The sequence below is a fragment of the Myotis yumanensis genome, unplaced genomic scaffold (assembly GCF_028538775.1).
Source record: "Myotis yumanensis isolate MYYU_CA2020_CCGP unplaced genomic scaffold, mMyoYum1.0.hap1 SCAF_2, whole genome shotgun sequence".
Lineage (NCBI taxonomy): Eukaryota > Metazoa > Chordata > Mammalia > Chiroptera > Vespertilionidae > Myotis > Myotis yumanensis.
This window is the reverse complement of record NW_027223753.1, coordinates 16,718,861-16,734,004: the sequence shown is the minus strand read 5'-3', so window position 1 is coordinate 16,734,004 and position 15,144 is coordinate 16,718,861. Positions and strand designations below refer to the sequence as shown.

Here is a 15,144-nt window from a genome sequence, read left to right as displayed (position 1 = left end):
TCCATCCTGAAACCTGGGGTGGCCAAAAGCATGCATTTTGGGTTTCTGCTGTATCTCTTGAAGATGCCCATCCACTCCAGGACAAAGGCCCTGCCCTCCTCCCAATTGCAGAACCCAAACACTGATCCTTTAAAGGCCATGGACACTAGGTTATTTTTTCACTCTTTCTTTGGTGTTTGCCTTTCTGTAGAAAACCTTGACCCCGCTGAGAGGCCTAGTGGGAAGGGCCTTAGCCACTTAGGGGTGGCACTGGCTGCAAAGCAAAAGAGCCAATGAGGTTCAGAGTATTGTTTAGGCCAGACTTGGATGCTCTCCAGCTATGAAAGAAGGTTAAGGTCATTTGGGGGGTGGGGAGGGAGGAGCCTGGGAAAAGAACTGGCCACACCCCTGGGCTCTCTACAGGCAAGGTTCTATTTACTTCTCAAAAGCAAATTACTCACAGCTCAGTGGCTAGCAGCTCTTGGCCTGTGCTAACTCCAGTCAGAAACTGGAGACTAGGCTCGGCTCCCCCTGCATTGCAGGAGAGCAGATGAAAGGAACCCAGGAAACCAAACTCCTAGGCAATGCTCCACACACAGCCCAGAAATGCACTTTCTACACTAGAAAGTGGAGTTCAAGAGGCCCAGAGCAAAAATAGCCATTAGCAATATTGTTCATCAAAATATAGATATGAAAAGCTCCCCATTTAGTTTTTTCCAGAAGAGTCCTAGGAAGGTATCTTGGTTGATGAAGGTTCGCTAATTATCTCTATTTTTTCTCAATAGAGAAATAATTGTTCATTCTTGTCCCTGACCCAAATATTAACAACCATATTTAGTTTGATAAACACTTGTTTGAAATTCTTGGGACCATTTTACCTCATGCTAAAACAAAAAGGAAATCTTACCTGCCGAGAGCTCTGGTTGTCCTTTGACCCAGGAAGAAGGTAGAGTCTGGTGAATTAGGAAGACTATGGACCTTAGAGTCAGAGAGACCTTGGTTGGTGGGAGCTCATACAAGCCACTTTCCTCAACTATGAAATGTGAGCCAGAATCCTGACCTCACAGGCATGGGACTGTTGTAGGATTATTTGATGTACTATGCCTGGTAGTAGGTAATAGAAACCTGTTGTTTCAAATTCCACTTCTAAGTGTCCACAATAATAGCATTTCTCTGTAGTTGCTTTTGGTTTTTCCAGTTTCCCTAAGGAAGTAGATGAACAGAGAAGCTATATATTGTAACATTAGCCTGTAAAAGAAACTGCATCTGGCCAACATCTACATTTCATTAACTTTGTGCCAGACTGTGCTAGGGATATAGGACAGGGATATAGCAGTGAATAAAAGAAACCCCCCTGTCCTCAGAGAGCTGATGTTCTAGTGTAAGGCTACAGGTAAGTACAATGTACAATAGGCCAGATGGTAACTACAAGTACTACAAAGAAAATTTAGGCAGAGAAGGAAAATAAGACAGGGGAGCAGATGGCTGTTTTAAACAAGGTGGCCAGGGAAAGATTCACTGATATATTTGAACAGAGACGTGAAGGAGATGAGGACTTGAACCATGCAGTTATCTGGTGCCAGTATTCTGGACAGAGGGAACAGTTAAGTGCAAAGGCCCCAAGGTGGAAACAGCCTGGTATAGTACAGTGAGCAATGGGGAAGAGAGGAAACCAGAGAGGTAACAGCATGCTAGACAACTGAGGGCCTGGTAGGTCATTATAATGATCTGGACTTTTACTTAGAGTGAGAAGCATTAAAGGATTTTGGTCTGACTTGGCTTTAAAAGGAGCATTCTGGTTGATATATTGAGAATAGGTTCTACCAGGCCAAGCAGAAGCAGAAAGGACAGTTTGGAGGATATTTCTTTCTTTTTTAAAAATATATTTTTATTGATTTTGGAGAGGGAGAGGGAGATAGAAACATCAATGATGAGAATCACTGATCGGCTGCCTCCTGCATGCCCCCTATACTGGGGACCAAGCCCACAGCCCGGGCATGTGCCCTTGACCGGAATCGAACATGGGACCCTTTAGTCCACAGGCCGATGCTCTATCCACTGAGCCAAACTAGCCAGGGCTGGAGGGTATTTCAAGCATCTTGAAGAAGTATGATAATGTCTTAAACTACAGCGTTAGTGACTGGACTGAGGATTATTTTTTGAAGAGTGCTAATAGACTGGCAGTGGAAATTATTTTTTTGGCCAAGTGATGGAGTTGCCATTTACTGAAGAAACTATGGGAAAGGCAGATTTCTAGGGGAAGGTGGCATTTTAGTTCGGGTATGTTCAAACTAAACTTTCAGAGACAGCAAGAAAGCAGCTGAATGTTCTCATCTGGAATCAGGGGAGACAGCCAGTCTGGAGAAATTAATGGTTAAGATGGAGGCTGCTTCCAGATAAATGGTTATCTTATTGTTAACAATTTCTAAGAAAAATAGAGATCATTCCCTTTGCCAACTATTTCCAAAAGTTTCTTTCTAGAGCAGATTTTCAACTGGTGTGCCATGGAACACTGGTGTGCCAAGAATTTTTTTTTTTAAATATATTTTATTGGTTTTCTACAGAGGAAGGGAGAGGGATAGAGAGCCAGAAACATCGATGAGAGAAACATCGATCAGCTGCCTCCTGCACACTCCCTACTGGGGATGTGCCCGCAACCAAGGTACATGCCCTCGACCGGAATCGAACCTGGGACCTTTGAGTCCGCAGGCTGACGCTCTATCCACTGAGCCAAACCGGTTAGGGCGGTGTGCCAAGAATTTTTAAAACACACAATACCGGGTACTGACTTCCTTTTCCCTTAGATTGTTAAATAAAAAATGACAACAGCCAACACAATAGTCACTAGGTGTGAATCAAAAGTATACCTATTTTTTGCCCTGGCCAATATGGCTCAGTGGCAGAGCATTGGCCTGGGGACCAAAGGGTTGAGGGTTTGATTCCCGGTCAAGAGCACGTATCTGGGTTGCAGGTTCATTCCCAGTTCAGGTCCATGTGTGGAAGGCAACCAATTGATGTGTCCCTCTCACATTGATGTCTCTCTCTCTCTCCCTCTAAAAGTCAATGGAAAAAATATCCACAGGTAAGGATTAACACACAAAAGAAGTATACCTATTTTTGATCAGCATAAAATGTATGTTTTTTGGTGTGCTGCAGAATTTTAGTATTAGTTTGTGTCATGAGATGAGAAAGGTTGAAAATCGCTGTTCTAGAGTATCATCAATTTCTTTGGAGGACTCATTTTTTCTTTTTAAAGTGCCCTGACTGGGAATCGAACCCGTGACCTCTTGGTTCCTGGGTCAATACTCAAGCACTGAGCCGCACCGGCCAGGCCACCAGTTTCTTTGGCTATTTAAACTCACTTTATTTCAAGAAGCTAACATGCTTTTAATGCCTAAAACTTCCTCTTGCAGGTGAAATCTCAGCTTTCTTAAATTTAAACTTACACCATGGAAAGTAAAGTAAAATATGATGCAGAAATGACAGGGTCCAGGATGCTACCTTTTAGAGAGTGCATAACAAGGGAGAATTGCAAGATCAGGAACCACACCCCCAAAGGGTTAAACTTTTAAATAGTTTGAAAACAACAAAAAGCCTCACAAACGTCTTACCAAGATTTAATGTACATTTATTCTTAACACGTGGAACATATAGTATAAAGATTTCATACTGAATAAATGATATTCATTAAGCCAAAAAAGGAAAAAAGGAGGAATTTACATCAAGTTTTAGCTACATTGTTTGAAATACAAATATGCAGATTTTATCACTGAAAAAATCTCAATTGTGTTTCTTCATCAGGAACTTTGACTGAACCTAGAACTTTTTCACACCTCGATTAGAAAGAAAACAAAACAGAACAAAAACCCAGAAAAAAATAAACTATAAGTTGATTGGCTGCTGAGACAGCAAGGACTTTTTACAGAGACCTGTACAGCATCGCGCCAGGAGGGGCGATGTCTGGCAAGAGATTAAATAGCTGTGTCTCGCTTTGTGCAGGTCACCAACTTGTTAACTCGTCATACTATAAAGGGGTAGCGGGGAGGGGGACCAAACTGTGGGGACCCAAGGGTATGTGCAATGTACAACGTCATATATATACACACGTGGCAGCACAGTGGCTGCAGCTAAAGGTTAAAACCAGTTCTAAGAGGTGATCTCAGGGTTATTCATACAATCAAGGAGGAGAGAAAGAGGTCAGGGTGTTGTAGGTTCACACATGATACTTTGGGGGAAAAGCCTTTTTTTTTTCTCCTCAACGTTTAACTAAAAACATTTTTAAAAACTACAGCTTGCTGCTGACCCAGCGGTTTTTTCTCTTGTTTCCATGTGAGACATTATTATTACAGTATGTTTACAGTATCAGGTGTACAGTACAGTACATGAAAGGGTCTACACTCTACTGCACAGGCCTCTCCAGTGAACAGGGTCTGTCCACAACTTCGAACTTCTCGGCTTCTGCAAGATTGTGAATGTACAACAATAAACCACACACAGTTCAGCAGTCACCTTTTTGTCCTTCAGAGGGTTTTTTTTGTATTTTTTTCCTTTTTTTTTTAACCATTAAAAACAGTTATGAAATGTGGCATCCCGTTGATGCAAGGACCGGGAAAGCCATTTTTATTTTATTTTTTTTCCCCAAACTCACTGTAAACAACAGTAACTTTGGTTAAAATAAAAAAGTCTTCTATGTAGGCAGAGCTTTGTCTTTTCAAATAGGGTAGGGTCCTGAGGGAGTGAGGACAAGGAACAGAAAGGTAGAAAGGTGAGGGGAACTGGGAAGAAAGAGAAATAGGAGACTTTTTTCCCAAGGGAGAAGCTGGACAGCACAGGGTAAACTGGATTCTGAGGTGTTTTGCATAAATAAAGGGCAACAGTCAGTTTCTAAGTTCTCCACACACGCACACGCACACAGGGAGGGAGGTGTCCCACGGCTGTCATGACTGGCCAATCAAAAACAGTACATCACAAATGACTTGTGAAACCAATGAGTTCATCAATGGTGAGACCGAGATGTCCAACAGCCGTGACTCATACAGCGTGAACTCTGAGTGGTTCTCGTCCACCTTGGCCAGGGCCAGCAGCGCACGGGCAGCCCGCCGCATCATGTCCACACTAGTTGGCTCAAAGGGGGGGTTCTGCATGTGGAGCAGGCTCGCCTGGCTCTGCTGGAACTGCGTGGCAGCAAGGCTGTCCTCCAGGAAGCCCAGGAGGTTGCCGATGCTGCCCTTCTGCACGGCGATGGCACGGGCTGCCAGGCTGTCTCCCTGCGCCAGGTTGGCCAGCAGTACCACGGCCATCTCCCGGCACACTGGGTTCTTTCGGTCACTGAGGAAGCGCACCATGGTGCTATACAACTTCTCCAGGCGGCTGAAGGGGGGTGTGGCCAGGATCAGGTCCACATTGTTGTCCTGGATGCTGAGTTTGCTGAGGGTTTCCAAGACCAGTCTCTGGGGAGAGAGGACGGCATTGGGGCCCAGGGTGGAGAAGGGGTCCTGGGCTTCAGCTGAGGGGCAGACTGCCCAGTGTAGGAGTCCATCCAGGACAGGCAGACAAATGCTCTCAGGGTACGGGGAGAGGTCCAACTGCCCCGAGATGTTGGCTAGTGTGACCAAGGTGTTTTCCCGGAGCATCTCCAAGCAGTCCCACCACCACTCCACTTTGTTGCAGCTCACCCCTTGGTCCTGCTCCTCCTCCTTCTCATAAGTTAGTGGTGCCTGCTTCCGTTCTGGATGCTTATGGTGTAGAAGGATCAGCTTGCCCAGGATCAGCAGCAGCCCTGGGTGTTTGGACATCTCAAAGTCGTTACCTGGCACAAATGACAGGCTTCGGATGGTATTGGAGACACAGACGCAGCGCTTGGCAAGGGAATCCTGCCAGTCCAGAAGGGTACACAGTGGGGTCTCATCTTTACTGTGGGGTTCATCCTCTAGGATCTTGATGTTCCGGTGGCTCTGTGCTGGGCTGATGCCAAATGGAAACTTGCTGCTCTCCTTGGGAGCCTCTGCACTTTTAGCTCCCTCCTCAGTCAACGTGCTAGATCGGGTGGACAACATATCATCCATAGTGGCTGTGATCCGTTTTTCTGGAGGGCCATCAGGTGGGGGGCCCTTCTGTTCTGTTGTCCCTGAAGTACCCTCTGCTGCTGTGACATGCTTCCGGGTGACTGGTAGGCAGGGCACATGAGGCCGGGTCGGCAGCAGCTCTGTCTTGCTCTCAAAGTGGGTCTGGATATGCTCAGTGGTGTCCCCCCCACCAATCCGCCAGTGCAGCAGGCCACTGTCAAACTCCTGCACACGCCCAAGCTTATCTGAGCAGTCCACCACAAACGGGTCATTCTTCTGCACGATCTTTACTGGAAGCTTGTCAAACTTACTAATAAGTTTCTCCTCACTATTCTCTGAGGCTGCCTTGTCTTTGCTTGAAAAGGCCATCTCCTCATCATTTTCAACTACTTCCTCTTCTTCTTTCTCTTCTAGTTTAGGACCTAGAAGGTCTTCCTCATCCTCCCCCTCCACAGGGACTGGACTAGACACCTTGCTGCATCTCCCAGGGTCCAGTAGTGTTCTCTGCCCTGGGTCACCCACCTCATATTCCTTTAAAATGCCAAAGATCTCAATCAGGCAACGCCGGAAATATTCCACAAGGAGCTCTAGCAACCCTGGGAGCTAAAAGAGAAAGAGCAGGAAATAAATTAAGGGAGAAGAGTGGAGCCCAAATCTAGGCATGGTGGGATGACCCTCACAACATGAGCAGAGAGAGGGAATGCAGTACTACATAGCTCAGGCAACATAATGAGTAGGATGAGGCTTTGGTTCACCAAACATTGCTCCAAGCTGGTACTAGGGGGACCCAAATTCCAGCTCGGATCCTGTATCGGCAGGCCATTTATCTCTACAAGAAAACACTAATTTCCACTCAGATCAATTTCTGGTCGAATGGTATAACAGAATGGAAAAAATAAGGACTTTAGAATTAGAAAGATCTAGGTCTGAATTCTGGCTTTTCCAGGAACTAGCTTGGTGACTTAACTTTCTAAACTGTAGTTTTTTCATCTTTCCAGAAATTTCTAAACTTTACAGGATTGTTCTGAGGTCTAAATGGAATATATCAAATGCCTGGAATATGGAAATTGCTCAATCAATATTCTTTTACTTTCTCATGGGAGGCAAAATTATGCAAGACATAAAGTCAGGTTTTAGAATCAGAAAGACTCGGTTAACAGCTGTGTGAACTTAGGCAAAGATAAGACTTTGAGCCTATGTACTCATCTCTAAGTGGCGACATCTGCCTCAGAAGACTGTTGTATGACGTGAAAGAAAATATGAAGAACTTGGCACAAAGTGGTGGCACAAGAAACAGTAACTATTAATAACAATTCCCCCTTAGTCAGCTCCTTGATAGATGGGTTGGTTGGTAGGTACTAAGAATGATCAAAAGAAAGAGTTACTGGGAAAACTCAAGATTCATGTCCTGTGGAGAGAGGGCCTGGAGAATCACCTCTGCAAGAACATCATTAACCTTCACTGCTCCCTGGCCCCCAGCACTTCCCATTCTACACCTTAGGAAAACGGGGTCAACAAAGATCTCTTCTATTCAGAGTGGATGAAATTAAAAAAGGGAAAAGAAACTCTTCTGCTCATTGATGAAGACCACAGGTTCTTCTTGGTAGTCTAGAAAACATGGGTGTCCTCGCTGACAACAGAATCTGCATTTCTTACCGATACCAAAGAGTTTCTCTCAAATTCTCTTTCAATCCTGATACCTCATACAAATTATTATTGTTCTCAGTATTCTGAGCCAATGGCCAGTGGCAACGTATTGGCATGGAAGACATCAAAGAGGGAGCAAGATAGAGGTGACCATATTGGCTGGGGATAGCTTAATTCCCTGTGTCACTTAGCATCATCAGCTTAAATAAGATCCTAGGGCCTAGGCCAGCGAACCTTTTGAGCTGGGCGTGTCAGCATTTTGAAAAACCCTAACTTAACTCTGGTGCCATGTCACATATAGAAATGTTTTGATATTTGCAACCATAGTAAAACAAAGACTTATATTTTTGCTATTTATTTTACATATTTAAATGCCATTTAACAAAGAAAAATCAACCAAAAAAATAAGTTCGTGTGTCACCTCTGACACGCGTGTCATAGGTTCGCCATCACTGGCCTAGGCCCTCCCAAACCTCCAACCTTCCCCAGGCACCTGTACTCACCTGACTGAGGTTGAAGGTCATGATGCTGTTGTCATCATACAGCAGGATGTTAATGGTGTCTAATGCCCATGTGCTCTCTGCCAGCAGCCCAGACTTGAGGGACATCATTACCCGCCATGCCTCTGGAGTTCCTGAAACAAAACCACTATGTCATCCATCCACCAAGCCTAGGTTGGCTGGAGGTGGTCAATCCCAGTGCTGGCCCATCAGTCAGGCTACTATGAAGGTAGCAAATGTAGGCAGTTTCTATCTGAAAGATGACACACATCTGCTCCTCATGGCTTCTAGGCCCTCTTAGGACATCACTGGATAGCAATTCCTTCAAGTAAAAGCCCGAAATCAGCTCATTTCTTCCTTACTCAAATTTCTTTGGTTCTGTTTTAGTCAACACAACCAGATTTAACCTCATCCAGAATATCAGGAGAGAGAACAATGGATAACATGGAAAGGGGCAGATTACACAACCCAGAGAGGTTTCCTTACCGATGTCTTTCATGGTGAGTCGCCTCCTCTGCTTCAAAACAGGCTGTGTGGCTTCAACAGAGCCAGGTGGGAAGGTGATGTCCCGCCGAATCATGGGGGGCTGCACAGGGGCAGGTGCTATGTGAGAGGCAGGTACGGGGGGGCCTGCCTTTTGCATCTTCATCCCAGAGTGCAGGAATGGAGACTTGCTAGGAGAGGTGCGGTTCTCCATTGGCCGGGGCAGGGGAGCAGGGCTGGATACCTGAGGAATGTGATTCTGCATGCTTGGTGGGGGCTGGTAGTTGGAAGGAGGGGGCCTTGTCATGGCGGGCACGGGAGCAGAGGGACCATATGGAGGCTGGCGTGTGCCATGGGAAGGCCATGAGCCTTCATGGTTGGCCCTCTGATCTGTATGCAGCATTTCATCTGTTCGGTTCACACCATGATAGGCAGGGCCCTGGGGGGCAGAGCCCGTGCTCTGCCTGTTGGCGTAATTGTAGGTCATGTCATTACGCCCTTGCCACATGGTGCTTTGCTGAGCAACCTCAGCAGATGCCTGTATGGGGCCACCCATCATTTGTGGTGGCATGTTCTGCTGGGCACTGGAGCCAGGGGGTGCCGAGACACGGTCTCGGCCAAACTGGAATGGAAACTGGTTCTGGGGGCCACTTGCTGGCCGGCGCTCAGTAGCAGCGGTGGCAGTGGTAGGATATGCATTGCCATACTGGTTGTACACATCTTGCTGAGGGGAAGGCTGGGCAGCTTGTTGTTGGCTGGCGGGCTGGGGCTGGGCTGGCGGCAACTGCTGCTGCTGGGGCTGCCCCTGCCCAGTGCTGTATGGCACACTGTACATCTCCCCTTCGTGCCGCTTGGCAGTAGGGCCGTATGTGCTATCCATCGGCCGCTTGTAATTCTAAAACAGGAACAATCAGAGGGGAAGTTAATACTTTGCACTCAGGGACTCAAGAACCACAGCTGCCAAGATGGCTGGCGATACTAGACACTGGACTTGCTTCTGCCCCTCGAGAAGACGCAGACGCCAAGAGAACAAAGGAATAATGTTTACAAATTATCTCTGAAAGCAAGAGTCATTTTCTATTCCCTTCCGGCTCTCCCTTGCTGTAAGCAGAAAAACAAAGAAAAGTTCAAAAATCAAAATAAGGCCTGTTTCTAGCCCCGTTGGAGAACCAGAAATTGGACTGGACTCCAAATAGAGAAGAGATTGTGGACTTGGCTCTTTAGGCAGAGCTGGCTATTTGGGTGGGAGACCACCAAAGTATCTAGGGAGCTGCTTAGACTTTCCACCTCAGTTTTCTAACTGGATCTCTGTGTGTCAGTCCACCCTCCTCACCTGCTGCTGCTGCTGATACATTGTGGTCTGCTGGCTGGGGAAGGGGCTGCCGGAAGGGGTGGCTTGCGTGGAGAACTGATTGCCATAGGAATCATGTCTGCAGGAGAGAGAAAAACAGGATCAGTGTAGGAAATGACAAAGCCAGAGGCACAGGAGCACTGACACCAGGCTTCACTCACCGTTGCTGCTGTTGCTGCTGCTGTTGGGGGTAGCGGCTAGGAGAATACATCCCCGAGTCTGGGTTGGAAGGCATGAGATTCGGCTGTGGGGCTCCAGTGCTCCCCATGTTTCCATCAGGTCCTATTCCAGGCTCCGTCCTAAACAAAAGCAAAGAAGCATGTGGAATCCACTATAGCCGTGGGGTTCTGGGGTGAGACAGGAGTGGGGGTCATGCTTACCTCACTCTGTCATAAGGACCTCCATAAGGATAGTGCTGTCGTGGTCCCATTGCCACATTTGCTAGCCCAGGGCCGGCAGCTCGGCTGTAAGGGTCCCCCATCCCGCCGTTGGGGCCCTGCCCTGAGGACATGAAGGGATCGCTCCCTGGAGCTGGGTGTAGAAAGGCAGGCAGTGAGCAAACTGGTAGGTGAGCAAGCCTAGCAATCTACACTTTGCTTGCCCCAAAGACCCATGGCCTCTTCAGAGCTCAAGGTTGTTTCTTTTGTTTTCCTGACAGGTTTAAAACAGAGATCTAAAGAGGCCTTATTCAGCAAAGAACACGCACTTGTTAAGGGGTAAGAAGATGAGACCAGGGAGAGGAAGATAAGGAGGCAGGGATAAAGAGGGATAGTTAGGTTTAAAAATGCCTTATCTCAGAGGATGGCTCAACCAGAACCCTGAACTACTCTCAAGCTATCATCCCACTTCCCTGGCTCTGTCCTCAAAAGTACAAGGCCAACAACAACTGGTCACCTTTCCTCATGCTGCCATAAGGATCCTTATTTGGCTCATAGGACATGCGACCCATCATGTCAGAGGTATTCATACTGGGCTGGTACCCAGGGTTTGGAGTCATGGAATTCCGTTTCTGGAATGTGGGGTCACTTCCATCAGGAAAAGCATCCTGAATCCCGACTGAATTGCTCCTGCTCCAGAATAAGAAAAGTCAATTAAATCCCAAATAAAGCAATTCCTCTGATAACACAGGACACATGAGAGTCACTGGCTGGACAGCAGAGTCACCAGGCTGCATAGGAGCTCATGGACTTCTGCCTAGGGTTCCCCAAACCACCTGCCCTGCTTGTGGCCTTACCTCATGCCTGGCAAGGGAGGGATCTGACTATGTGGTGTAGATGCTGGAGTTGGTGGCTTCAGGTCTCCCCCTTCTGCCATGGAACTGCTGGTTGACTGAGGTGTCTGTGGTCCCTGCATAGACCCTGATCCAGCTGTGAACAAAGATGAAGGGTGAGCAGGAAAGTGTTTCTCTCTCACAGAAATATACACCCGGGGATCTCTTCAGAAAACATTGCTATAAGGGTAAAGTTAGCATCTTTAAAGCCTTAATCACCTTTCTCCACAGGGAATCTCAAGGCCAGGTCAGGGAATTTGAGGGCTCTATCATGGTACTTGCTGTTTCACATTTGGAGAATAGGAGTGGTGTGATGAAGCCATCACCATGCTGTTGACTCCTTGAGTCTCTGCCAGCTTCCCTGACTACTTTACTTCCCTCCAAGGACCGGGTCTCACCATGTAATGCTGGCGGATAAGCTCCCAGTCAAAGCCCCTGGAATCGTGGGTAGGGGAGACCCAAACTAGCAGTGCACATTAGGAGCCTAGGAGCTCCTATTCTGAAGCATCTAGCAGTGTCACCACTCAGGTTCAAATGTTCCTCTAAGCTGAAGAGCACAGAATCACCAGTAATTAATGTTTCTATTAGTTACCATTCCCAGAAGCAGATATCCCACTGCTTGAGCCTCTCCAGCTGATGAGTCATCTCAGGCACTCATTACACGCTCGGAGGTCAACACCAGAGCACATGTGTTTACAGCAATCTTCTAGGAGTCCTGGCTTTCCCATGCTTGCCCAGGGCCCAGACTCCTCTCAGAAAGGAGCACTGGCAGAGGCACTCCCATCAGAGTTCCATTCATATCCTCTCCCCACCATTTCCTTCCCATTCATTACCATCTCAGCTCTTCGGGGAATTCAGGGCTCTAGTCTGAGCTGCATTCTAAGGCACTGACATCAATGGGCCAAAGCTCCCAGATGGTCTTGCCTCACTGCTATTGTCAATTTTGCCACTCCTCTAATATCCCTCCCACTCTCTAGTTTACAAACACTTGGCAAGATGCCAGGTACACAATGAAAATTAAAACTTAAGGGTTGCTGCAGACTACTTCCCAAGGGAGTCGCCACAGCCTGTTCTTTAGTCTGCCAACCTATTACATCCCGTGTGATAGGGCAGGGCAGAGCAGAGCATACATCCTGGTGGCAGGTGCTGGTGAACAAGGGGACTGGACACTTGAATACTACCTTTGAAGGGTGAGCCTTGGTGGAGCTCACCCAACCCCTACCTGGAGAGGGAGGCTGGATCTTGGGCTGGGACTTCTTGGAATCAGCAGCTGCAAAGATGTCTGGGGGAGGATCTTCTCCACGTTCAATCTTACACTCAAAGGCATAGAGACACTGGATGTACTGCTTTTTCAAGGAGCTGGCAGCACTGCTTGAGGTGCCGACATTGAGGTTGGTCGCAAGTTCCCGCCATTTTTTGTTCTTGTTGACCTGCACAAGCAACCAGAAAAGCCAGGGTACATCTTCCTGCCCACAAGTCCCAACCCCCATCAGATTACTAGGTACCCATCTCTTGTAGAATCACAATTCTCAGTTAACCACAAAAGTTATTAACTCCACTTGGTGGACAATCCACAATAAACATTAAATTTGTGCTGGCTATCCTCTACTCTCAGTAGGCTCTATCCCACAGGTCACTGCAACTATCAGGGCAGATTTCACATACCTATTAGAGAACAGAATTAAGAAGGTATGGTCTGTACATGTGTACTGCTGAAAAAGTATGTGCAATCACCATCAAATCCGAATCCTATTTTAAATGTACCAATAAAAATGAACATTTTATAAAATGGAGCTGTGTAGTAATCAACATCACCCTGCTTGACTTACTTTGTCAAACTGGGGCTTTTCACATTTGATTTTTTTTTTCCTTCAGTGTGAGGCTCCTTGTAAATTTGACATTCCTATGCCTCTCTACTCCCCTGCATCTCAGTGACGTGTAACTACAAGCCCCTTTCCCTCACTAGTCACTGTCCTGATTACCCAAATGCTCGGGACCCTGTAACTTCTTTTGTGCCTTCTCAGAAGCCAGCTTAGTCCTGCCTCCTTGCCTCAGCTTTAGGACACACCATTTCCAATCCCTTTAGTTACCCTTTCTGCTCTAGTCAGGCAGGTCTCCTTCTTCATGTATTCTACTAGAGACCCGATGCACGCAATTCCTGCAAGAGTAGGCCTTCCTTCCCCCGGCTGCCGGCAGTGGATTCCCTCAAGCACCCGGCACCAGGGCTTCCCTCCGGCCGCAGGCAGGCACCCAGGCACCCAGGCACCCGGGACCCAGGCTTCCCTCACAGCCCCGGCTTTGTCCAGAAGGACTTCCAGTCTAATTAGCATATTCCGCTTTTATTATCATAGATGCTTATTTGCCTCTCAAGGGCGGGGAACATTGGCTTTCCAGTCCCAATCCACAAAGGAAATTCAGTATGTTGTGATACCTGTTGACCTGGTACTAATGATACCAGAGAGAAGAGTGATAAGGAAGAGAAGAACCATCGAGATCAGTGATGGCGAACCTATGACACGCGTGTCAGAAGTGACATGCGAACTCATTTTTTTGGTTGACTTTTCTTTGTTAAATGGCATTTAAATATATAAAATAAATATCAAAAATATAAATCTTTGTTTTACTATGGTTGCAAATATCAAAAAAGTTCTGTATGTGACACGGCACCAAAGTTAAGTTAGGGTTTTTCAAAATGCTGACACGCTGAGCTCAAAAGGTTCGCCATCACTGATCTAGATGGAGGGAAGGTGACCAGGAAAACTTCCTAGAGAAGGTAACAACTGAGCTGAGCTGAACTTTGAAGGTTGGAGATGGTGTTGGTAGCGTACATCCCAGACTTCCATCTTCAGGCCACCTGGGCCAGTCAACTGGAATGGCTCCTCCCTCTACCTAAACCCTACTTACAAATGTTGCAGAAAAGCTCAGAACTTTTGCCTTTCTGGAGCCTTCACAAACTAACTTCTAACAGCACTGTTTCTTCTCTGCACTGTCTTTAGAGTTCAATTACAACATAGCATCTAAAAGGTTGGCATCCTTTTGTAAACTAAGACAGGCCTAAGCTTTGGGATTCTCTCTGTACTAACTCATCTTAAATTCAGACGCTCACACAATTAAAAGTATGCCAAACCTAACCCAATACTCCCTCCTTTCTTTATAGGCAGGAGAGGACTGTGTGTGAGAACTAGCACCAAGGAGAACAGCAGGAATAAGCTCAGGGTCACTTCAGAAGCCTCTGTGGCTTTGCTTCCCACGCCACTTATGTGGTGGTGCACACGTGTCTTGTTTTGTTTTGTTTTCCTTTGTGGGGGAGGGAAATTAAGCCTGAAGGGAGAAGGAATTCATAACTGACTGTTGGTTGGCTTCATTCCAATCACTTTCTTTTCTGCTGGTGACAGCTGTTTTCCTCTTCTGATTTAGAAGGTTTGGAATACATCCCTCCCAGCCACAACTCCCCTGAGCTCAGCCACAAACTCAGGACCAACAGCAGGCTCCTGGTCTGATGACTACAGAACACACACTGGAGGAAAAGTTTGCAAGCCACAGTGTGCTGTCAGCATTGCCTCACCTGTTTGCCTCTTGGGCTGAGAGTAAAACAAAGCTGTAAGGTATCAGGGTAGAGGCAAGGCTCAGGGTGGTATTCAGTTCAGATGTTTGTAGCAGAGATGAATTCATTCTCTTCAGTCACCCATGCAGAGTAACTAATTAAACACAATTTCCCACCTACTTCCCCCTTCACAAACAGTTTCTATTAAATAGCTCCTGAAATCTCATCTTTACTGCAAAGTTTCCTGGAAAGGGTCAGCAACTACTCTGGCTGCCCCTGTACCATCTTGCAGACCAATTTATGTG

The 15,144-nt window shown here is 46.8% G+C and overlaps 1 protein-coding gene across 4 annotated transcripts in view; it reads right to left on the bottom strand.

Annotated features, from left to right (window-relative positions):
* Positions 1-3,590: 3,590 nt before the first annotated feature.
* ARID1A (AT-rich interaction domain 1A) overlaps positions 3,591-15,144 on the bottom strand; it is a 77,077-nt gene continuing 65,523 nt past the window's right edge. For 2 of the 4 annotated variants that reach the window (XM_070404445.1, XM_070404447.1), the window contains exons 12-20: positions 12,518-12,725; positions 11,260-11,392; positions 10,920-11,095; positions 10,406-10,556; positions 10,187-10,324; positions 10,008-10,104; positions 8,678-9,569; positions 8,195-8,325; positions 3,591-6,647 (exon numbers count right to left, since the gene is read on the bottom strand). In XM_070404445.1, coding sequence (XP_070260546.1) covers positions 4,917-6,647; positions 8,195-8,325; positions 8,678-9,569; positions 10,008-10,104; positions 10,187-10,324; positions 10,406-10,556; positions 10,920-11,095; positions 11,260-11,392; positions 12,518-12,725 — 3,657 coding nt within the window. In that variant the 3' untranslated portion in view covers positions 3,591-4,916. The remainder of the gene's footprint in view (positions 6,648-8,194; positions 8,326-8,677; positions 9,570-10,007; positions 10,105-10,186; positions 10,325-10,405; positions 10,557-10,919; positions 11,096-11,259; positions 11,393-12,517; positions 12,726-15,144) is intronic. The other 2 variants (XM_070404446.1, XM_070404449.1) reach the window with 1 other exon arrangement.